This window comes from Chlamydotis macqueenii, chromosome 3 (genome assembly GCF_036417535.1).
Source record: "Chlamydotis macqueenii isolate bChlMac1 chromosome 3, bChlMac1.mat, whole genome shotgun sequence".
Classification (NCBI taxonomy): Eukaryota; Metazoa; Chordata; class Aves; order Otidiformes; family Otididae; genus Chlamydotis; species Chlamydotis macqueenii.
This window is the reverse complement of record NC_141558.1, coordinates 27,599,193-27,624,513: the sequence shown is the minus strand read 5'-3', so window position 1 is coordinate 27,624,513 and position 25,321 is coordinate 27,599,193. Positions and strand designations below refer to the sequence as shown.

General features: G+C 36.5%; 1 protein-coding gene and 1 long non-coding RNA gene across 2 annotated transcripts in view; both read right to left on the bottom strand.

Moving 5' to 3' along the window:
• Positions 1-25,321, bottom strand: part of LOC147601206 (uncharacterized) — a 381,994-nt gene that overhangs the window by 237,882 nt on the left and 118,791 nt on the right. The gene's annotated exons all lie outside the window — the stretch shown is intronic.
• The window catches only part of PRIM2 (DNA primase subunit 2), a 112,447-nt gene continuing 94,914 nt past the window's right edge, over positions 7,789-25,321 (bottom strand). The window contains exons 12-13 of the mRNA XM_086743271.1: positions 14,350-14,418; positions 7,789-8,067 (exon numbers count right to left, since the gene is read on the bottom strand). Of these exons, the coding sequence (XP_086599397.1) occupies positions 7,840-8,067; positions 14,350-14,418 (297 nt within the window). The 3' untranslated portion in view covers positions 7,789-7,839. The remainder of the gene's footprint in view (positions 8,068-14,349; positions 14,419-25,321) is intronic.

Below are 25,321 nucleotides of genomic sequence, written 5' to 3'. Positions count from 1 at the left end.
TTACAGCGTGCATCTTCCACAGAGAAAAGTGTGTTGCAGCAGCAGCAGATTAAATTAATCCAGACGGTTTTTGTCCTTCAGGGAAAGATGCCTTGTTTTTCTCACGCTCCAGTCTGTCGATGCTCCAAAGTCACAGGGTAGCAATCTGCACTTCACAGCATCTCAGTGTAGTGATAGAGATTAGAAATGAAAATTGTGTCCTTCTTTGGGAAAAAAACAATCTTTTGTACAACACCTATTGAGCAAAATGCTGCAAGTCTGGTCAGTAGTTGTCATTAAGCAACCTTCAGCTTCCCATAGACTGATGAAGCAGATGGGTCTTCACACATTCCTGGTGCATAATTTCCCTCTTCCCAATTCCCTGAACACAGAACACACAAAACAAGACAACATCACCACAAAGTTCATCTGAATCTTTCCATTCAGCCAAACCCATATCAAAGAGCAAATGTGACATCAAAACCCATCTAGGGAGCATTTTCCACAAAACCCTGCTCAGAGAGAGCACACAGAAATGGAGAGGCCTGCTGCCTGCCAAAGGAAAAAAGCTCTTGGGGTCGAACCCCCCATGCATTAGTAGCTATGGACAGTAACAGCGGTCTGTTATCATCAGTGCTGTGCCCTGAAATGATCACTTCATACTATTCTGCTTATGGGCAAGAGTGTTTTTAATATTTTAATATTTTTTATGCTAAACAACCAGGTTTAATATCACAATTCCTTTGCTAGTGTGATTCTGTGCATTCATAGAAATTAAAATCTACATAGGAAAATTCTTTTGAGATACTTGTCTTCTAACAACCATGAGCTATAAGCAAAGTCCCTCAGATGTCACCCACAAGACCTCCTGTTTTTCTAGGGATCAGATGGCTCTTTTTGACACATGCAGTCAACAGCCCACATCCCCCTTATCTCACTACTCCAGTTGATCCACGCAGAAAATAAACCTATTGATGCTTTTATCCCTACCCTCCCTATTCCAAAGCCATCCTGCGACCCCGAGGACCAGGCTGGACTCCTTACAGTGCTGACAACTGCTCTGACCAGTGAGACACAGCAGGAGTAGCTGCCAACAGAAACCTCACACTCCTTTCCTCACCCTGGGAAGTTAAGATTTTATCAGTCACTTCCAAACGTCCTGCAGAGATTAGTTTAGAAGTAGACATTTATTAGACTTCAGTCTTCCACCTGGCAGAACAAACAGATGCAGAGTAACCCATGACTTTACTCATTTTCCCTCCGCAGGCACAATTCAGCCGTACAGCTAATTCATGCTGTAGATTCCGCTCAGTGAAGCACTGCAAATTATCCACACAAACAAAAAAAACACTTCCAGAGAGTAGATTTACGTTAAGCATAATTCAAGGATTTGCATGCAAGACTCTCACCACAGCAAACCATGAAGACGTTAACACCATGATACATTGAAAAGACATGCTGAACGCATTTATTTATTTAGACGACAGAGAAGAGCCAACTTTTCATTCCCAAAACAATCATTCAGTGACAGCTGAAAATTAAAACTCTTCAAAAGTACCCAGGAATAGCATGTGGTGCTGATGTTTGTTTGGTTTTAATTAAAATATTTTGACATCTGGAATTGAAGGGAATGCCAACAACCTTCAGCTTCCTGGTAGAGGAAATAAGATACTTCCAGTATATTCCTACCACTTAATTTTAGTTCACACAATTAAAAACATTAGTTACAATCAGTCACCATCTACAAAGGCATCAGTTGATACCAATTGCTGTGTAAATCTTGCTTAGTAAAGTAAAAAAGGGCCTATTCACTTCTTTGTCATGTCAGGTTAACGATGTTTGTTAAAAATGGTCTTTACTAAAGCTTGGAATGTATTCATTTAGACATTTCTTCCAGGTTTATGGATAATATCAGGTCTTACTAATTAAATGTTCTCTATAGTTATGATGATTAAGAAGGTGACAACTGAATGAATAATGCTGTGTATAGGTGCACTACTTTCTTTTTTCTGTTTTAAGAAATTGTTCTTGCAGGCTATAGAAACACTCCTCAGGTAATTTTTGTTACAGCAAATTATTCTTGCAGACATAATAAATGAAGAAGAATAGCGACTCAGACAGGTTTAGGTTTGCTAATACAAAGGGGAAAAAAGTAACTTCTTGAGAACAAACTTCATCAGTGGCAATAAGCTCCAAACGGCTGTAAGAAACTTTAACAAGGAACTGTAATCAAGAAATGTAGCATTTTTCCAAAGAATTTGAATATGATTAAAAACTTTTTTAAAAAGTTCTATTTTTTTAACATTACCTGGAAATACTGGATAACTGACAACAGCTGAAGGCTGGAAGTAAAATTCTTGAAACAGCACTAAATTCTAATAAGGAAAAAAAAACATTTCTGCAGTTTGCTACATATTCAAAGATAAGATTGCCTACCAACTAGCCTTTTGAGAAACTGAATCTGAACTAAGAGTGTTGGCAGCTGGGATTACTGTAGAGATTAGAGTGGCACTCCTTAAGAACTGGGCTTCATGTGCTTTAAATTCTGCACAAAAGATAATTTAATAAATATTGAACCTATCATGTAATAAAACAATATGCGGCAAGAGCACTGCTTGCAAAAATACGAAAGGTCTGCTACCACTACGGCTATGATATTTTCAGACATAAAAACCATTTACTGAAAGCACTTTTGCAGAATCAGTTACACAGCTGCGTAGTATACAGAGATACGATTTTTCCCTCCCAGCTCTGTATTTAAGTACCTTAAGTGGCACACAGGTGAACTGCTTTAAAATGGTTTTCAGCTACCTGCAGGAAACAAGTGGCTCTCCTCTCCTCTGCCATCTAAGTTGGTATGTGCTGAGACCCCACGTTGCAGTTAAAAACAGTGAATTATTTTGTGGATTTATAAAAGACTTGAAATAGATAAAGGTTTTAGAATATGATATACATGCTTAAAAAAAAATCCTAACTATCACAATGTGAAATTTACCCAAAAGAACCACTCATATTGAGACCTTGACCACATCTGTACAGCTGTAATTCATTAATGTTTCTGATATACACTTAGGAAAATGAGGAGAGCATCAGTAATTACATTGGGATAAGCTTGCTCAAAAGTTCTGGGTTATGCCTGCTGTGTCCTAATGGTTTAGGTATATGTAGGGAAGAAAGAAAACATGTAAATGAACTCTTTAAGCTTTACATCCTTGCAACAACTCTGGGCTGGGAAGCAGGATGATAGCAACCCGGGTAACATAAATGTCCTTGACAGACAAACACGTCTAAGGAAAACTAAATAATTCTTGCCATAGGTGCAGGATTTAAAGTGCTTGCCTTCCATAGTTACAGCGGGAAAAAAAAAAAAAAAAAAAAAACCCAGGGAGCTAACCCTGGGTTTCTGGAATCCTTTTCTTGTATTCAGTGCATTATCAGATTTGTGGGAAAAAAAAATAGGTCTTTCAAATAGTAAAATCTTTGACATATTAAACTTCCCTAAGTATTTTGATAGTAAAATAAGAAATTTCACATTTTACAACCATATGAAAATAACTGGATCAGAGAGTGAGCACCTGCATCACAAAGACATTGCCCTATCTCACCCTTCCAAAGTATTCTTGCTATCACGTGTCTTTCAATTACCTGGGCTTGGGACCGATTCACCATCTTCAAGGGACTCTCTCAGTCATCCCCACTTGCTCTGCTTTGGCTCACACTGACGATTGGTCCAAGAGTGCATAAACTGGATACCTCTTGGAAGAAATTCACCGGAAAGGCACACTCTGCAACTCTCCTCTACCTGTTTGTGACCGCTCCAGTCGTGCTCCCGCAATGTGCATAGAAGAAACGCCACAAGCTCAGCGTCAACCGTTTGGCGCCAGAGATGCGCTCCTGTAGCGCCATGGTACTGGCCGCTCTCGCCATTCCCTTCACCAGGTCCGCGCTCCACATCTCAGCAGAGCACTTTGTAAGTCTCACACAACTTGGCAGGTCCTCACCCTTCCTCCTGCAAAACACCTGATAGTAAAGTTAAGTTCTCCTCTTCATTAGATCCTGAAAGGCTTTGAAGTCAGAGATTGTTGTATTGTCTTTGATGCCAGTACTTCAAAAGATTACAAGCTATGGACGGGTGTTCCCTTTGAAACATCCTCCTCTAAATTTAACTGTGGTACATTTAAGATCAGATGTTGTACAGAAGAGTGCTTCTTACATAAACACCATGGCTGTGCAGGGCTGTCTTGTGGCACCAGGCACAGCTGTGTGCATCCCCTCAGAAATGCAAATGTTATCTTAATATCTCATTTAACGACCCTGAATACAGAAGTGTCTTGGTTCAGAACATTTCCAAACTTCAATTGCTTGTAAGCATCCTGTTTTGTTTTATTTTTTTCCAAGTTGCAAAATATAACAAAAGTTTACTATAAAGAGCCACTTAGAAGGACCGCTGATGCTGACAAACAGACTCATCTGCAGTGCTTGGCTGTAAAAATAAATTTTCTTCTCAATTTGTAAGAGTAGGGTTTGGAATTTGGGGATTTTTTTCTGGTTTTGTTGTTATTTTTTGATAACACATAATCACATCAGGGTCACGTGGTTTTCAGAATCCTTATCTTCTGACTAAATACAATTTTTAAATAGCAATACTACAATGCAGGAAATGTTTTCAAATGAAGGATTTACATATTCTTTTGAGACTGGAAAGGCAAAGCCACTAACAGCTATATAATCAAGGAATACGTGATTTCTATTGAAATTACAAGGCAGTAAGTTTAAAGCTCTAGGAGATGAGCTGTTCCTTGGTGTCCAAATGCTAAAAAAGGAGGATTCTCATTAGGGCTTTTCTACATTATCAAATTAAACATATTCTGCTTTCAAAGAAAACCCAAAATGGTCAAAATGTGTGAAATACAAAAATAATTGCCAATTTCTTCAAATAGCAACAAAAGTACTAATTTCAATCCTTTGCTTCAATCCCAGTTACTTTTAAGAGTATGCTATAATTTGTACATTTTCTGTTATTTTTTATTATATTCCACCTGACAGATAATAAAATGGAAGAAAATACAGTTTAAAGCAATTTGTAGTACTATTAATCAGGAGAGGTAAATTCACAATAATGAAGTAAACCTGTGAAGGACAAAGACTTTGTCACGTACTGTTATGTTTGTTGCATTTCAGATTATGTTTTTAATTCAGACGATTTCTGAGCTTATATTCCCTTCCTTGTAATAGAACTTATTTTTAAATTTTATGCTTGAATTCCTAAAAATAACTTTATTCTGCTAATGTAGCAATCCCACAAGCCACCCATTCCCAACACAACAGATTTCAAAGTATGCGTAAAGCTCAGAAATGAAGCACTAGGAGTTTTATTCACACAGCAAGTGACAATGTCTGCATTAGTAGGTCAAGGCAAAACAGAAATGCTTCTACTGACTCAGAAATTACAATTTCCCTTGGCTGGGAAACATCTCCTGCATTCAGTGCCTCAACCACCTCATTTTTCTCCCAGCTGTTTCACTTAGGAACAGTTTCACTTCCATTAAATGGATCCAGGAGGTCCAGTAAGGCACTTCAAAACCCTAAGGTCAAGTTTCTTAACCACCTAATACAATCAGTGGACTTCCACACATCAGGTGGGGTGCTGCTAGGAGCTTAAGCAACAGGAGAAACCAAGCCCACACATGTTCCTAACTCCTTGCTTCTCGGGCCCAGAACAACCACCATCCTGCAGGATCCAGGTGCCGAGCCTTTGCTCAGGGTGGATTTCTGTAACTCCTTTGAATATATGATATCCGAAGGAGTAAGAGGTTTGGTAGTTTACACAAAGCATTCCCCTAAATAAAAAAAAAAAAAAAAAAAAGGAATAATTCAGGGAAAAGGAAAAGGAACAGTGAATCCTGTCAGATCCTCTTCTAACAACAAACGGCATGTTTTATTTTTAAAGCCTGCTGATGCACTAGCCCTGTGCAAATTATGTGCCCTTAAAGGAACATTCTATATATGAGAAGCCAAAGATTTACAGTTAGTCCAACATGTTAACAGTACTCAAATAGTCTTTAGTCCAGTCATAATAGTAATAGACTAAATCAGATGTTACATACTCATACACTCCCTTCTATCTAATCCCTTTCTCTAATGTTGCACACACACCTTTCCACACCCCTTTGGGGTCCTGGGATCAACAGCACACACTCAGGGTCCCACATTCATCAGGAGTAGTACGATGCTGATACTGGGGATTGTTCCTCCTTCTAGAGTCCACCTGGCATAACATCACACATTTCCAAAAACATTCTACTTGTCATTCTTTCTTTATTGGTCTGGCAGTTCCACATTACAGCCAAATAATTTTATTTATATATATATATATAAAAATAATATATATTATAAACCACTATATATATATATACACACACACAGTGTGGTTTACTCACATTACATATTTGTTCTTTCTTCTCTTATTCCTAAAAACCTGTTTTGCACAACTCTTTCCACTGTATTCCTTTGAGAATCAGCACTTGGCCATGGCTGATTTCTTTAAACCATGGGGCCTCTGGCACCTAAGATCATAGATTAATTGATTCTGTACAAAACTACTTATTTGTAGCCATACAGAAATACATCAGAATTATTACAAACATAGGCAGTACACTATGCAATTGTTCAAAGCTAGGTTGTCATTTGAGTTGCTGTTACAGCTAAAACAAAGCTTCAAGTAGGGCAAGATAAGCCCAGATAAATCAAGTCTTCACGCTAAGGCCTTGCAGAGTTGATACAAGTTACTGCCAATGACAATATTGTGTTTATGTGGTTACAGGGCTATACCAGTAGCTAGGCCACTCTCCAGGGCAGGGGTAATGTTGTCTTGAAACTCCTTAAGCGTCACATAAAATAAAATTCAGGCCTTCCAGATCCCCTGGAGAATACTCTGACAGTATGATATAAAATAACAGCTCTACTTAGAGCTTCCACCCACCGCACGGCGGCAGCTGCTCAGATGAATGCCATTCGTGTGTTAGGTGACTCGGACTTTGTGGGAACGGGTGGAATTTAGGTGATCCAAAGCTGCATTCAGATGGCTGTTTAGCTTAGCAGGACACAGGAGGGTCCAGCCACACTCATTGAGGAAACTTAAAAAATAATATAAGTTTTTAGCTTCTTCAAGATGAGTCAGTTGGTAGAATATCAGCTTTTTGGATTATTTTCTTACATACAGATGTCTAAACTCTGCTTATGTTCTATTTCAAGCACCAAAATCAGCTCTCTAAATTTAGTGTCAAGCTACTCAAATTAGGAAGCTGATTTCCCTCAGCTACAGAAGAGAGACTCCTCCAGAGGGTAATTGTGATCATTAGAACTCCTACTTAATTACCATCCAAATACGGCTAAAAAGACAACAACACAAACTTTTGCTTTGCCATTTATTTATTTATTAAGAAGAAACATACAAAAGTAACCATAACATGGGATAAAATATATTTAAACATTTTTCAGAAAAAAAAACAAAAAAAAAGGTAAGCCAGATAAAAATCACCTAATAATTGGGAAGGAACTTTCATTTCTCATCCTTCAACATGCCATACAAAACAGTATCCGAAAGAAGCAAGAATAAGTACTGGATGCAATTACAGCTTCAGTATCTTTCTTTTCTTCAGCCACTAAATGCCTGTGTCTTCCAGGTAGTGAAGTGCATATTCCTTAGTACAGGGACAAATGCAGCTAGAGAAGGAAAAGAATGAAAGACAGGAGGAAAAAAAAAAAAAAAAAAAAAAAAAACACCAACACAAAAAACCCCCAAACAAACAAACAAAAAAAAAAACCAAAAAACAAACCACATCCAAATAACACAGCTGCTTAGTCTTCAGTGAAGTATGCCTCCAGTCCCTCCAGCTCTGCATCAGCTGTTGTATTTGAAGAGCCGAGAGTAGAATTCGAATTCATGCTTTCCTGAGTATTACTTTTTTGTTGAGAGTTCCCTGAATTACTTAGTTCCTTCTTCAGTTCTCTACCACCACTTAATAGCCTTTGACTCTCTGTAAAATACTGATTGGGATGATTCAAAGAAAACCCAATGTCATCAACCTGCACATAAAAGGAAAGGAACACTGAATTATATTTATCTCAAAATGTCATCTTTTTCACATTCAAGAACAAATTAATTAGTAATTTAATCAGTTCTGGTTTTGTTGAAGAAAAAGGCGTCAGTTTGTAAATACTATCCCAGTAAATATATCATGACACAGATTTACTTTCATCACAAAATTTCTTCCTTCATGTCAGAAATAAAACCACTGCTTTGGAAGTTTTCACACTGTCTTTGCTGTAGTAAAGAAAAATAAGACCCCAAAACATATAAAACAATGTAAGTAAAATGGCATAATACCTTTACAGATCTAGGACAATTGAACATAGACCTTAAACCAGCATTTCCCTACCTAAAATAGGGCCTGGGACAAGTCTACAGAGCAAATGGCAGTAGAGAATACTACTAAAAGTTGTAACAACTGCACAAGATAAACGTACATCTCAAGTATTAGTGAGAAACGAGTAGCTTCACCTCTTGTCCTGTTTTCCCCAGCGGCCACAAATGCAATATTTACAAGGCAGCAGGCTAAGACAGGAGCCCAATAGATCAAGCTTATCTACAAGTGCCAACATTAGCATCTTAAAACCAGATGCACAACCAATATCAAAGAACATTTAGACTTCAGTGGAAAAGAATACAGAAAACTAGCATAAGGTGTAGCATATTTTTATTGCTCCTTTCTACTTAGCAAGCACATTCTTTCGGCTCCGTAATTATTTGATAAATGAACACTCAATTAATTCTCATCAAATCTTTCATACCAATAAAGCTTTTTGTTCTAAAAGTAGCTATTCTGATAGATTCACCACAAATCTCAGCCATAACCTTTGTATCTCTTTTGGGGGGCTCAGAAGTTGGAAACACTTACTATAAAAGGTGCTTCCACCTCCTATTGAAGCAATTTGCACCTTTTATGTGCCTGTCAGTTCATGTGAATACTAAGAATATTTTAAGAAAAATACACAGCTCTTAAAAAACATTGGAAAACCTTCCAACCCTGGGACACAAAAAAACAAGGAAGACTAAGAGCCATATACCGGTAATTTTCTGCTCCCACTGTCTTCCCTTTTTTCGCAGAAGAGTGGGGCCAATTCAAGCATAACAAGCAAGTTTGCACACAGACAGCTTCTCATGAGGACATACGCTGTGGCTGATTCAATATGCCAAAAACCATCAGTTTAAATTTCAGCCACTTGTGAAAAATCATAAAGCAGAGGATCTATGTGCGCTCTAAAGGGAACCTGATTAAATGCATTACCACCGCCCAGCTTAGCTCCATCAGAAAATGGCAACACGTATAACAATCTAATTCAGACACGAAGAAGACATTAGCAACTCTAGTAAGTAATCTTGCTTGAAAAAAATCTTAAGAATAAATGACAGGCCTAGCACACTAATTTGGTACTCAAAATAAAAGGCACAAAGAAAAAAAAAGCCACTACTGAATTTTATTTCAGTCTTATCTGGATCAGTTTCATCCAGTCAGCTTTCATCCCTGCTCCAATTTCCATTATGTGGGAACTAAATTACTTCTTTACACCAAAAAGGCTTAAAAAGAAGCAATACAGTGAAAAGCTGACTTTCCCAGAAGAAGCTCTTAATTAGTTCTGGGGTTTTTAACCTTAAAAATCTCAGTTTTCTTCAGACTAATTTAAGATTCACTTTCTAACTCTTAATTTTCTTATAAGCTCCTCACTCCCCAGCAAATCAGAACAAGCTGTAGAAGCAGTTCACTGTATGAATGGAGCCTACAACTACAATTTCAGAGGTGATTGACAGTATTTGGCTAACAGCTAATCACAGGTTGTTAGCTAAAATTGTAGTATGACTCCACGTACCATTTCTCATTTTCAAACCTGCATGCTACTGAAGTAAAGCTCTACCATGTGAAGCTTAGATGACTCGACTCTAATTAAAAGAATTCTGCCCATTCACGCTATCAACTTTTTTTGAGAGCCTGATGAAAGAAATTTTTTTTCATAATCATAACCTTCATTTCTGATATAGTGATATATAAACAACTCTGTTCTGCGTAATTTTCAACAAGATCCAGTGAGCATTTCCCTGAACAAAAATACTCTGCTCCAGCTGGAAATACACAAGAAATTCGACCACAAAAATGGAGGTGAAGCATACAAAAATTTCTTGTCTCTTATGTTAGACTGCTCATGTTACATTACGTAAATTTTACAATGATTTTAGGCAATATAGACCAAAGCACAACAATTTTAAAAGCCTCATCATTAACTTAGCTGTAAGTTACCTGAAATTTACCACCAGAAATAGAGAAAGTAGATTTCTCTAACAGCTTTATCCACTCACACCTGTAAATCCATCTAGAATCCACTATGCCCAAAGAAAAATGTGTTTTTTGTGCAGTCAAAAATTTAAGCTTCTAATGTGTATTGACCCAAGTGAGGCAGCCTGTCACTTCAGACAGAACCGTTTATTCCATCTCGTAGGTGATACCAACACAAGACATTTTTGGATTCAACACATTTTGCACATACTGGCTTCCATACAAACTCTGGTTCTGTATTTCTGCTATACTAAACACTGTTTTGAAAAACCTGATGCAATCATTTTGTAACTATAGTATCTTTGGGTTTTAACCAAGAACTTTTAAAACAACAGCTGATAATGCTACAGCTGATATTACAGAAAAACTATGTGGAGCAATCATGGTGCTACAGTAAACGGTATCAATTAACCACATTCCTTTTTTTTTTTTTCCCAAAAAAAAGTCCAATGTTCTTGTGATTTCATCATAATGGACTAAGAAAAATTGTTTTGCATATATTTTTAAATAAACTATTCAAAAGTGATTCTTCTGTACCAGAATATGTCAGATTTCATTTACTACTTAAAAACACAAAAGGATTGTAAAATATCAGTACTCAAGAATAAAATGTTTAAAGAGAAATATTAATATATAAGTAATCAGTCACTACAGCTGTAACTGTAACAAGTAACTAACGCAGCAATATTCATGTAAACAATATTAACAACATTACTTCCTTTGGAATTTAACTTAGTAACACAGGTATTAGCTTGTCAGGATCGCTAATTTATAATGCTCAAGCTCTTAAAACAGTAGATTTATACACAATCAGATTTTAAAGTACTAATTATTTCTACAGGCACACTGTCACAAGAACATTTATTTAACCTGCTAGCAGTTCATAGCTGGTATCATCTATCTCTTTTACTTGACTGCATATACGTAGCCAAGATCTCCAATATGGACTGGAAATATTCTTCCCTATTTTGAGCTGACATCCAATTCTATCAACTGAAGTAAAACAAAATCTTACCACTATTGTGACCAGGAAAAGCATTCCTTATTACTGTGACTATTTACTTTGGGTTATGGTTACATTGCTTACATTTTCAGGGGGGTCTCATTTCCACTTGGAGCATTTTTACTCAGAGGAATGCTCACTGAATCTTGTTGAAAATTACACAGAACAGAATTAAGTTTCCTTGTGACCTCACTTTAGAACAAAACAAAAACTTATCTAAAAGGGATAATCAACACGAAATTTATCATTATGAACCCAAGCACAAATATCAGTACTTCAAACAGTTATGATGCTTTCCACATGGCTTAAAATGCAAATTTGACCATCAAGAAAGATACTTCAGCATTTTGGTAGTGTTTGACTGAATGCTTACTTTAGTTACCACATAAACATAGTTTATTCTTGATTCTTACTAAATATGATAACGTATGAAAATATCTACCCTACTGGCCATTCAGTCATACTCCTATAAGGTCAAAAGGCCTTCTTTTCTTCACATATGTAGGACAGCTTGTCTTGATCAAATTACGGTGTTATTATTCAGAAAATAACTTTCCCAAAAAAAGAGTATGCCCTAACATCCCAGAACTTTAAAAATATGGTAAAACCATTAATACACTACACATAGTGCTTTCCTTTCCCACACTTATTGAAAGACTTAAAAAATTGCATATGTGTACATTTCCTAAAGAGATTAGTTCTTGCCTGAATACAATGCACCAGACTACACAAATGACAGTTGCTTTTGTTCTGCGGTTGTGAGATAGTGAAGCTGCAGTTCAGGAGAGGTGCAGCATCGAAATTAAGAAGCCCAGTTTACATGGAAGATGCAGAGAAACAGCTTTTAGGTAAGCTATGCTATTTGAACCAGTAGCACTGGGTGCAAAAACGCACATCTCTGCTCCCCATCCCCCCAAAAATAGATCTAATAATTCTCACTCTAGGCCAGATGGATTTATTAGCATAGTCTTAGTGCCAAGCACTAGACTACTGAAGTCAACTGCAAAGCCACTGCCAGCAGGAGTGTATGTGACAGTATAAGATGCAGCAGAAACTTGAGAGAGAATGATGGGGAGGAAACGCAAAGAGAGTCCTTAAGTAGCCATAGTGTGCAACTGATCCTGTGAACTTAGAAAAATACCATAATCTTAAACAACTTTCACTACAAAGCCATTCATAGTAGATCTAACCCACATACGCACTGTAATTTTCAAGAATTACAGGTTACACTAACAGCTCTGCCCAACATATATCAAACACTTTCTTGTAAAATTTTTACATAATTGAAGCTGAAATTCTCCGTGTGAGTCAGTCCATTACTTCTAAGAAAATTTTACTTAAGATTGTTCACCTATTTGAAGAAACAATAACAATCAATGTTATGCTGATTGACTCTTCAGAAATTCCCTTCACTGAAAAGCTCTGATAGTGATACACAGGAAAGAAAAGATTTCTCTGATTCGGTGTCATCAGCTTCAAGACACACCTTTTGACCACCCCATGAAGAAGAAAAAAAAAAAACAAAAAAAAAACCCTGAAGTATATAGTTGTAGTACAGAAAAATCATTCCAAGCAGGCTGGCAACAAATTTAGCAGCTAGGTTCTCTAAAAAAAATTGCCCTCCTAAGCATGTTTCATTCAAACTACAGGAAGTGCCTTTCCATCCATTCTGCTTTCTCTCACTGAAGTAAGCGATTTATCAACAGCAAAGCAGAAAGATGACTCTTAGTGCAAGCAGAGACAGATACTCGTATTATGAAAAGACTGAAAAAATAATGCTTTTCTGCAATTTGCCACAGAAGAATGGAAGGACAGCTTTCCTAAAACGCAATAGGCAGTGTGCTGATTTATCCTTTGGTGAATACTGACCTTGGGGTCTACAGTCATCTTGGGAAAATAGTATTTCTACTGACTTAGCCTTACATATGGCATGTTTTATCTAAATTTCAAATTATATATAATTTTGAATTTCCTGGTTTACCATTTTCTTAGACTGTAAGACAAAGTGTTTCTCTCAAATTACAGCTGCCAAAACAACACTGGGTATAGGTGTATACCTATACTATACATTCACATGTATGATCACTGGAAATTTAGGGAGACAAACATGTCCTTTTAAATCAAATGTGAAAAACAACAAAAAAGTCAATGGCAAATGTCTCTGAGTGGGTCATCTAATCCTCATCCATATCTTTAGCAAGGATGTTCCATATTCTGATATTTGAAAGAGATGTTTCATTTTTTTTTTTTGAGTTGTGTAGATAACAAAGGTGTAAGATGGGCTGTGCTCCACTGGTTTTTCTTGTCAACAAAGAATCTAGAACCAATGCAAAAACGGGTTCTTTGAATCAAGAAATCACACAGGAAACGGACAGAGCCATTTGCTATCTTACAATTTTGCAGAGGATCATACTTTAATATGCTACAGAAGCTTACGATTAAGCAAATGAGAAAGCTCTGAGAATGTTCATCTTGATTTAAAAATTAATCACACATCACCAAAGATGTGAAAAAATATCAAGTGGAAAATAACAATATTAACTATGCAAGCACTGGATTATTAGAGTTTTAGTTAAACTTGTTGGACCCATTTTGTTTATTTTTAAGATATATCTCAAACCAAACTTGTATAATTGGTTAAAAACCACAATTTGTTTAAAAATAGGATATTGAAAAAGTTAAATGGCTTGAAATAAACAGAATTCAACAATTTTGACATTTTTAGCAAGAAAATACAACTATTCAGTACACCTTATAATGTTCAGTGTATTAATAACATCAATACATACATGCAGAAAATTACAGAAGAAGATCTGAAGTCTATTTTAAATCACTGAAATTAAAACTAACAAGGCAAGGCAGCTAATGATGGATGTGAAAATTGCAAATAGTCTCTGGACTTCATGCATGATTTCCAAGGCCTTCCTCAAGACAAAGATGGTGATTATAATTTAACAAAAATTAGTAGCTACTTACATCATGTGTCAACTCAAAGTACTTCTGACAGGCCAGCTGGTAATGCATGCCCTTCACCAATTCCAGGATCTACACAGAGAGAGAAAAACCAGATTTACAAGTAGCACACGTACATTTGTTCATACTTACCATGACAAGCTATATCACAACAGGCTTGTATATACTTCATGGAACTTTGCAGAACATGACATCTATGACGTGTGTATCCCACTAATAAGTGACCATTTATACATACTACAGTTTTTTTACAAACACCCCGGCTACATTAAAAACAAGATAAAACCACAGGAAGATATAACTAGTCCTTAAAACGTAATTTCAATACTCTTAACTTCAAGAATAAGTTGAATCTATATTTTGGTAATATAATTGTGACAGTTATTGTCAAACTATCATATTGCAACATCTCTTCCATAATTGCAGACATAAATCTAGTAATTCAAGCGGTTGAAGCATGAAGCAATCAAGGACGCGATTTGTATTTTTATTTTCCACATTACCAGCTCATGCAGACGCAAAAGAAAATGCTACTCTCCTCCCATCAAGAAAATTTAATGCAAATCCTTTAGACAAGTATCTCTGAGAGGGGAAAGCTTTTACCTTCAATCAGATTTGTCCTTTTTGAAATGAAGTTATTTCTAGTCAAGCTCAGCAGAATATGTGAGTGAATAGCCTGTTTTGAACACTTATTAGGAAAATCGTGCCATCTTTTGTAAACACAATTTGCTTCCCAATTCTACTTCAGGTAATCTCTTCTGTGCTTCACAAAGTCCCATTCTTATCACCAGAATGCAATGCTGGTTGAAATTTTTTAAAGTTTCATCACCTCCTCCCTCCTTTATATAATCAAAATGTATGCTCTCTCTGCTTATCAAACAGAGAAAATTGCTGGAATTTAAAGATAGCCTCAGTGGAAGGAAAAATAGTTTTTAAGAAATGTTAATTTCAGGCCCCTTTCCCAATGCTGACCCTTGTGTCAAGCACAGCAACACACTCCAGCTTAAGTCCTTGCTGTACTCATTATTGGATGCCACCTTGTATTTATTGACAGATGTACAAATAAATTACATTTGCTGAACGGATAAAAACAGCAACACACTGCCAAGAAAACCCTTAGCGGCACTGTTCGTCTGTAATAGCCCGCCTGATTACATTTCTATCCCTCTTGCCACCTCCTGTTAAATCTTCTGTAAAAGATCAAGGCCAAGGCCAACTAGGCAATGAAGGCTGACATCTGGCACTATTTGTGTACATATTTTTGGGGTTTTTTTATCTCCTTTCTCCTTTGAAATGGACTGAGAAAATTAGTGTCACATTAAGTAGTTAAGGATTGAAGAAAACTCATCTATTCTGAACACTTCAATTACTTATTGCCTTATGTTTTCCTGTTTGTTCCTTACAATAAAATTTATGCCACGTAAAACAGCTATCTCTGTTTTTAAGTAAATGCTAACCATGTTGTATGTATGCACTTTTTTAAAAAGTGTTTTTCACATAATTTAGAGTAATAATTAGAAGACCTGTATGTCTGTTGGTTAGTTGAAAGAAACATTCGTGATGTTCTGTGGCATTCAGGCTTTTCTAACCTGAATTTTCCAGCTGAATTATGTCAAATAATTCGGTTCATAAATATCTCAGGTTTTCTCAAAATTATTCTTCATTTAACCAAGATTACACCTAATATAAATTATATTAATAAAATATTCCCTAAATTCAGGTGTAACTATCTTTTAAGTCTTAGAACCTTAAGTGTGCAAACAAAAATTTAAGTATGGACAAATTCTGAGTATGAACCACAAAAGTTTAAAAGTATCAGGGTTCTTTTGTAATTTAAGAGAACTTTTTGAAAAAGCCAGTCAGTTCAAAGGCTTGCAGTATTCTGCAGTTTGTTCAACTTTTGAATCACAGATGCAGTTATAGTCACTTTGTGCATCAATGATGCTGTTATCCAGCTACCCTGAAAAGTGGAAAAGACAAAGATTATCAAAGCTAGCTTTGAATTTACTAACTCACAGTGATTCACAGGATGCGAGTTCAAATTGCTGTTGACTTCTCTGATAGTTAGAAAAATGGTAACTTCAAGTGACATCTCAGAAGAGGGACCACTAACTAACGCAGTCACAGATGACAACAGAATAAAGGGGCACATACAAATTTCAGTTTTGTAAGAGAGATTATTCTGAGCAAACTATTCTGAAACCATGCCCATTTAAGCCCTTGACCCATCCTTGGGAAAACCTTCAGCCATCCGTAAGGCTGAGAAAAGAACTTCATTGAATTGGTACTGCTGACATACGAAAGCTATAACGGTCACTTTAAATCCTTAAAGAGAGCAACCATGTTATTTTGCAGCAGCTTGATCTTCATTGCCCAGCTACACTGGAGTTTCACCAAGGAACTACTGTCCCACTCACTCTAGACTTCTTCCCAGACCTCTCAGAGGCTGCTGTTGGGTCACCACACAGATTTTTCTGCTGTACTACTATGCAGATGTGTATCTTCGAGAACAGCTGTTTGAGGAATCTCTACCAAGGATTCTCCACCGAGGTCTGGTAACTAGGTCTTCATGGTGCTTCTTTTCCCTGATATTGATATAGGGCTCCATAGAACAGAACGTCCACCAGAACAGACCAGAGACTTTCATACAGTTTGTTAAATTTATTAATGTACATGATTGTACATTTTATTCCTGCTCCTTTACCCTCTCCATCACATTACCTCCTCAATATTGACTATTTGGCCAATTTCAGCCAAATTTGACAGGTAGAGATGACAAAGCTATACAATTCCTACATGTTAATTACAAGGTGTAGTTGGGTAGAAAAGCCAGACCAACATTTGTGGCTCATTCACGGAAAAGCAATTATAATTCAGCTCCTACCCATTCGGAGAGGTAGCCAGAAGGCAGTGAAACTAGTACATACGTAACTTTGAACTGGCCACATCACGAGGGACCAGATTCACTTTCTGTACATACGATGGGGTTGAAGAATAAGGGGCACATTAAATACATCCAAAGAGGAACAGGTTTAGTAGATTAACTGGCTTCAATAGGGAATAAGTTGCTAAGAGGAGAAACAAGAAAAGGTTAAAAATTGCAATAGAATGGAGTCCAGACAGAAAGGAGTTCTCTGTGTGAGAAAAATTAACAATTCTCTACTTAAATAAAACAGAATTATAATTCATTATAAATATTACCTTTCCTATTACACTTGTGTGCATAATGAAACCAAGCTTGCAGCTCTTTTTTACCAGTGTTACCCAGAAACAGACCTCCACTCAAAACTACATTAACTACAGCAGCAATCTTTTGCCTCTACATATATTAAGACATTTACACTAAAATGCTTTATTTTTCAAGTAAAGGTACATACTCGAGGTCTCTTTTTTAGTTCTTATGTGCCTTTTCTTTTGCTGCCATCTCCAACTTGCTTTTCTGATGTCACTTTACTGACTACTAATGAGGTTAAGAGGATGCTTGGCAGCTGCACGCAGCCACCTGCTTTATAGCTCCTTGGCATTCAAACTTAAGATGCTGCACAGCAGGATAATTTGGGCTCTGTAATTATCCATTGTTATTTTCACTTACTCAAAGTTAGTTCGTTTTATTCAAAAATTGTAGAATTAATTTATATTTTCAAAATGAAAATACTTCTACTATAGATTCTCATAAGTATGACTCATTTCTAACTTTCTTTTATTTCAAAGGTGACTGAAGATATGATTGGGTGCAACTGCTGGAGCACATCTGAACACATTCCAATTTTCTTCTCTTCCAGTCCATTTTGTGACCACCTCAGCATTAAGTCCTGCCCCAGGATGTCCCACTCCCCTTCATTTCCTGGTCAGTAGAGGCATCTGTCCTTTCTGTTGCTTTCAGATATTTCCTTTGTATTTTAAACTGATTTGGAAGGTTTCATGTTTATAATGTATGCACATATAGCACAATTTTCTCTGATTTAAGCTGTTTTCCCTTAGAGACTCATTTACAGGGTAGAAAATGGTTGTTACAGCTTTGCCAGAGCTTCTTTTCCTCTCTGACTTGCCTTTTGTATGAAGAGTACTTGATGGCACAGCGCTTAGGATTGCACATGGTAATTCTGAGGGCACCATAACAGATCAATTTATCCCCTGCAATTTGCATCACAACTGTTAAACAACAAAACCTAATTGCATTCTAGTACACTTTATAAAAGTAAAAGAAAGAGGGAGTTATGATCCAGATGAAGGCATTTTATTAATGTCTCCTAAAAATAACTGTATTTTTCCCTCCATTTTTAATGTATAGATTTTCTAGCCTGAAGTTCTTATTTAATGTATGTCAGTAAGGAACTCATTAAATACTTAACAAAAGAGTAAGTGAATGTCTGAATGAAAAGAACACGTCAGTATGTGCCCATATTTGTTGCAGCAATCCCTGGGAAGCTTATTAAATGAAGACAGACATTACTTTAAAGTGAGTTAATCATTTTAAAAAGAAGCAGCTCTAATGCTAGTTGGTTTTGTTTGCTTGGTTGTGGGCTATTTTTCAAAGTTCTACACAGTCATCTGCTGAAAGTCAATAATGTGAACATCAAATGCAAGAAGGGTTAATGCACTTGAGTATTCCACTTCTCTGTTTTCACATAGTTTCAAAATAACACTATAAAAATGTACATTCTATTATTAGGAATTTTTTTTTTGCTATTTTTCAGTGACACATTTTAATTTAACTGGCAAATCCTGCATGAGTTTACAGCCATCTATTCTAAAAGACAGTCATGCCTGAGTTTAGATATGATTGATAGCCACATTCCTCTCTTGCAATGCCGAGTGAGAGACTGAACGGTTATCAAGTATGAAAGCAAGCATCAGAAATACTTCAAAATTAAAAATTGTATTTCATACGTTCATTCTTTACATTCCTGTTTTCTCATTGTGAACTGTATTATTCCTTTGACTTTCGTGTACTTTTTTCCTTCTTCCTCTTCTAAATAAAAATTTCATGAGTCGTTTAATACACCACAAATAGAAGCTGCTGAAGTGTGAAGACATAGCCCTTAATTTTGTACACCCACTCCTGCCATTTAAAAAACTCATGAACCTCATTCCTCTTTACCTTGCCCAGGTAAGCCTACAGTTGGACAATTTTTTAAATATATTTTACCATGTAGCCATAAGGCCAGCATAAGGAAAAGAATGGAAACTCAACAGGCAGGGATGAACAGCACAGAGCTGCCTTCCAAACCAGCAGGACCCATTTAGGTTAATTAACTGCTTATGGAAGTCAAGTCTAAGATCTGACTAATGAATTTAAATACTTCTAAATTGGACGCACTGAAATTAATGTCATTCATCTCTTTAATAACAGGAAAAACACAAATTTTAACTCTACTTTTCATATTGTTTGTTCTAAAAGGCACATTTGACTGAGCACTGGCACGGGTTGCCCAGAGAGGCTGTGAAGTCTCCATGCTCAGAGACAGTCAGAACCTGTCTGGACACAGTTCTGGGCACCTGGCTCTAGATGACCCTTCCTGAGCAGGGAGGTTGGACAAAATGACCTCCAGAGGCATCTTCCAACCTCAACCATACTGTGATTCAATAATAAACAGTCTCAATAGCACCCAACCATACATTTTTATTACTTCCCTTTGGTGGCTAGAACACCTAATCCGAATTTTAAGAAATATATTTTCTAGGTAAATCATCTACCTTATGTACTTTCAAGCGTGTTCTATGTATAATAAAATCTGTGCATTCTAAAGGTCTTCTGTATTCTTAGGGGTTCTTTTATTATCAAACAGGTTAGTTGTCCTTCTCACCATGTTTCTGCATCTGTCCTGCATTCTCTTGCAGTTTTCTTTTCCTATGCTGTTTGTTTTGTTTTACTGTCACAAGCTAATTCACCAGACACTAGTCAACACTTACACTTTTTTCTTAGCAGAACTTAAACCAGATTTTTGAACAGTCCACTCTTACTTAATCGCATACAGTCTAACACTACAATCTCACCTGACAATAGCCAGATATAACTTCTTATTTCTAATACTTGTTTCCACTTACCAGTAATAAACTGAAGATTGGGCAAATTTAGTAGTCTGAAATACTGTACCTCAAACTTTAAAATGAATTAGTTTTAAACCATGTCATGTTAAGATATCATGTCATCTTAAGATGTTAAGCCACGCTACAGTATTCTACCCATTGATGGTGTCAGTAATAGTAACACCGCAGCACTAATAAACACCCACCAAAAAGGTCAAATGAGAGTTTTAATATCAGAAGAGAAGCCTGAGATTTGGCTGGTTAAATCTGTAATTGTATTCATTCAGCTTATATGCAAAAGTACACCTAGTGAAACCAATAAGCATGTTCATACTTGAAAAATCAACCAAATACAAGACACTTAAGGCACACATTTTAGCTGAGACACCATAGAAGCGTAGTTTTAGAACACAGGGCCTAAAGAGTAAGTCAGAGTAAGTATAATCTCAGATAAAATAGGGAAGACATATTCCTAACATACAACTATTATTCTCAAAATAATGGAAAGGCTGAATGCTGTCTCTTATCAGTAAATGTTCCCAATATATAGAAAATACATGGAAATTTTCAGCACACAAATCTACATCAGAGTGCCACAAAGATTATTTCTACTATGAAGTTTCCTTGAATAATCTCACTTTTGAGACTTTCACACTGTCCACTTTGGAATATTTTATAATTTTAAAGCATTTACAGGCTCAGACAATAACTGAGAGATTTTGGACAGTGAACAAGGGGTCTCAGCCACCAGCTGAGAAATCTGAATGATGTACAATTTCTGGATTCAGGGTCTAATGCTTCTAAAAAATTCTTAGCAGCAGATGTTTAAGGGAATTCTATTTTACAATTTGAGTTTTAACTTGTTAACTTGTAGTGGGATTCTTTCCCCAGCAAAAGTTCATAAAATCTGTGTTCTAAGTAAAAATGTGAAATTGATGGAAACAAGTAAATTAATAAATATGAAGTGCCATGTGATATCTTCATCAATTAAATATTTATTATAGGCACAAGTCAAAAAAAAGACTCAAAATTGGAATTGCTGAAAGAAATTTTAAGGAACTTTGATGTACCAAATTTCACTGTAATAATAAAATGGGTATCACATAAGGTTTGTCTATATCATTAATATAAACTATTCTTGTACTTTTTGTTTCTGTTTTACATATTTCCACAATAAACACTGACTTAATAAAAGATCTCTTACTTAAACAGTACTTGTTCTTATTTAATCAGAACTTACAAAAGCAGTACCATGAAGATGACTGATTTTAGGGTAGGATTCTTTAGCTGCAAGGGAAAATAGCCAGCAACTATCTAAAACTTTGCTAATATTAGATCATCAGAAGGGAGAGCGTGGGGGTTTTATCCAATAGTGGGTTTGGGGGTTTTTTCTGGGTTTTTTTTTCTGGTTTCAGAGTTTTTTTTGCTTGAGTTTTGGGGGTTTTTATTTTTTTCATTCATGGAAACATATAGCCATATCAGAGGCCCAGGCACAGATTGGTTTATTTATTTCCATCTCTATGAAGACTCTCCAATCCCCCAAAAGATTAAGTTGTTAGAGAACATTGGCCAAAGTTCAGTGAATCAATCAAAATCTTTAATTTAATCCGATTATGGAAAAAAAATGCAGCTTTTTAAATTAAGAGAACAATTTACTAGAAAGAACATTCTTTCTTCTGAAGTTATCTACTGTTCATTTACATAAACATTTTTTCCCTAAAGAAATGCTTTTGCTCCAATTACAAAAGAAAAAGCAAAAGCAAAGAGGATGAGTCTAGACGCTCTAATTCTCTTGATCATAGGAACCAGAAATTTTTATTACCTTTTGCTTTTGCTATTGAGATAGAAGTGAATTGGGAAAAAGGTAGTTTCTCCTAGAAAGCTTTCAGAAACAAATAATAGATATTTTGAAATAACTCTAATTCAAAGCCTATCATATCTATTTTTCTATTTGAGATATATAGGCAACACATTACCGTGCACAGCACCACATTCCAGCACCACAACATATATATTTATCTTAACACATGCTTTAGTCTTTGCATTCTTCAAATTGATTAATCATTGTCAAACCTGATTTCATAAAGATTTTACAGGATTAGCAGTATACCAAAGACAGAAATGAAATGTGATCCAAAACATACTATAAATGCAAATGCTATACAATCGCACATTCAGATTAGATGCTCAGCTAACCATATTACTGCTCCAAGAAGCATTTTTAAAACAAACTTTAAAAAGCTACTAGCACAAATAAAGAAATAGTCTAACCTAAGGAAAATGTGAAATAAATACAAGTTAAATAATTCAGTTCTTGGAATAAACATCAGGATTCATTCTTTCTGCTTCAGGCTATATAATAACTAGGCAAGACCTGGAAGTCATCTGCAATATTACCTTGATAAAATGACCTCAGCAGATACAATCTCAGACAACATACAGCCTCAGAAAATCTGGACTGGGATAGCAAGCTGGATCTAGATCCTTTACAGCAAGTGGATTCACATATTCAAATGTTTTGATCACTTTTTTCATTACTGACTGTACTACAGAGTGACCTCAATGAAAGCAGTCCAACGCTCAGACTGATTACGGAAGTCTTGTGAAGTCTGGCAGCATTTGCTCTGCACCATCATCCCAAAGTCCAGCTTTCCTTTTTCCCACGTAGCCTGTGCACAGAGAGCCCTTTAGAAAAGCACTGTGAGACTGCGGTTTGTCTCCACCACAGACCAGGCAAGTGTATGAATGTATGAAAAAACTCAGGAACTTCCCGGTCTTATCAACCTAAAAGTAAAAGGTGTGCTCCTTATCTCAAGAGTATGAAGGTCAGCCCTAGAAACAGAAGACAGAGTGGCACTGGAAGACCAACTGTCTTCGGCAAAACGTATGGGCTAGATACACTAGCTCACCTTCTGGGTCATGTAAAAGCCATGAGGAACAAACTTCATAAACAAGAAAAGGGTTTAAAGGGAGGACATAAGAGTACTCTAAGACAACAGATTAAAATCCAATCCAATTCATGAGTATGCAACTAAATCCAAAATAAACATTTGGAAAACTATGCATCATTCACATAAAAATAGATAGGTCTGATAAATTAAAAATCTTGAGCAGAGAAGGCCAGTACTTCAGAAGCTGAAGAGAAGCTCCACATGCTTCAAAACCAAGAAATATCGCAAAAACACTGAAAATATCATTAATAGATGTCTTCTGATAGTGTCAGATTGAAGTATACACTTGCTATTGAAAAAAAACACAAACCCTTGACCAGAGAAGAATACAGTTTGCTACAGAGAATCAACTACCATCTATACTGGGAAATCTCAAGGACAACTAAAGCACTTTGATTAGAGTCCTAACAATAAACTCTATGAACATGCAAAGGCCTCAGTTTCTGAATGGACAGACAGGGAAAGCCCTGGAACCAGAACTGAAATCAAGGTGGAGCACAGGTGATCTGGAAAGAACCCATAGAAAGAGACGGCATAAACACCAAACACAGCAAGGGAAATGCATCCAAACGAATGGGTTGCTGCTTTCAATTTTTTCCTGAAACAACCAAACCCACCTGAAGCAGTTGCCGATCTACTTGAAACTCACTAAGACAGTGGCCTGGCTTTTGTGATTCAAGGACTTCCCGAGATAATCTGTGAAAGTTATGGGAGAACTAGGAAAAATAATGACTTATGTGGTTGCTTATGTACTAAGAATCTAAATACTGCGATAGTCTAAAGCACTGTGAACTACCTTCATGGAAGATAAACCACCACCACTCATGAGTCTGTATTCCCTTGATGAATGCAATATATTCAGGAATAAACCACGGGTTTTGTGCTGACAGACAGCACAAAGATCATTTAAGAGACACACATAAAAAATCAAAAGAGCATTGTCCTATGACAACCCCCGGGACTCTGGCAAAAAAAAAAAAAAAAAAAATTAGTCCTCAAGACTAGTTTGTTAGCAGGACCTTGATGAATATTAAAAAAATGCTGGGAACAAATGGAAAGGAAACACCTCAACCAGTAACAGTTCTGATTCAGATCACTCCATATGAACTGGAGATATTAAGGATTCAATAGACATCTATGAAAAATAAGAGTCCTCCAAACAAGAAATGCAAGCCTCCAGGCACTGCTGATGAAGATGTGTGCTAAGTCTCGGTCAAACTCAACCTTGAATATCTGTACTCACACTTGCACAAATAAAGGTTCAGACACCAGCTCTGTTTCATTTTGGGTACAAAGTAGCCACCAATGTAAAACCTTTGTGCGTGGCCTGAGCTGCCATGGCTTCTCCAGCCCCCCTGGCCAGGACAGCATCAACATCCTGACCGATGATTCTGGAATGCCTGGTGAGTTTCCAGCCAACCTCTGCTTCAGAATGAGAATTTAATCTCAAAATGGAACAGAAATTGTTGACCTTTCAACCCCTTAAAGTGAACTACTTCTCTTAGGAAACATTTATTACTGCTCATCTGAAGAAAGAAGTGTGATGTACTCCTTTCACAAATACCACCTGCCCAGAAGAGTGCCCTGGAGCACCTAGCTTAATAAAAACTACGGGCCTGTACAGAAGTTTCAACAAGAACAAAACACTTGCTGAACATGTGAACAGAAACTGTAGTTGTGAGCTCTGAAGATCAGATCTCTTGACCTTGACCACCGATATGCTCCTTGAGACCTAGCATAAAGATGTCTTTTAAAAATCCCATTTGTTTCCACAACAATGCCTATGTAACAGATTTGCACATTGTCAGATAGACACAGGAAAAATTTTAGGGCAGAAACCATCCACCCAAGAGGTCTCCTGGGTACAGATACTGGCACATTCTTGTGCTTATAGCATACTAGCATACAAGTAATCTGTAGCCCTGAAAATATTTCATTTTGGTTGAAAAATATATTGCTAAATAAAACAAAGATTAATCCCCTAAAATTAAGCA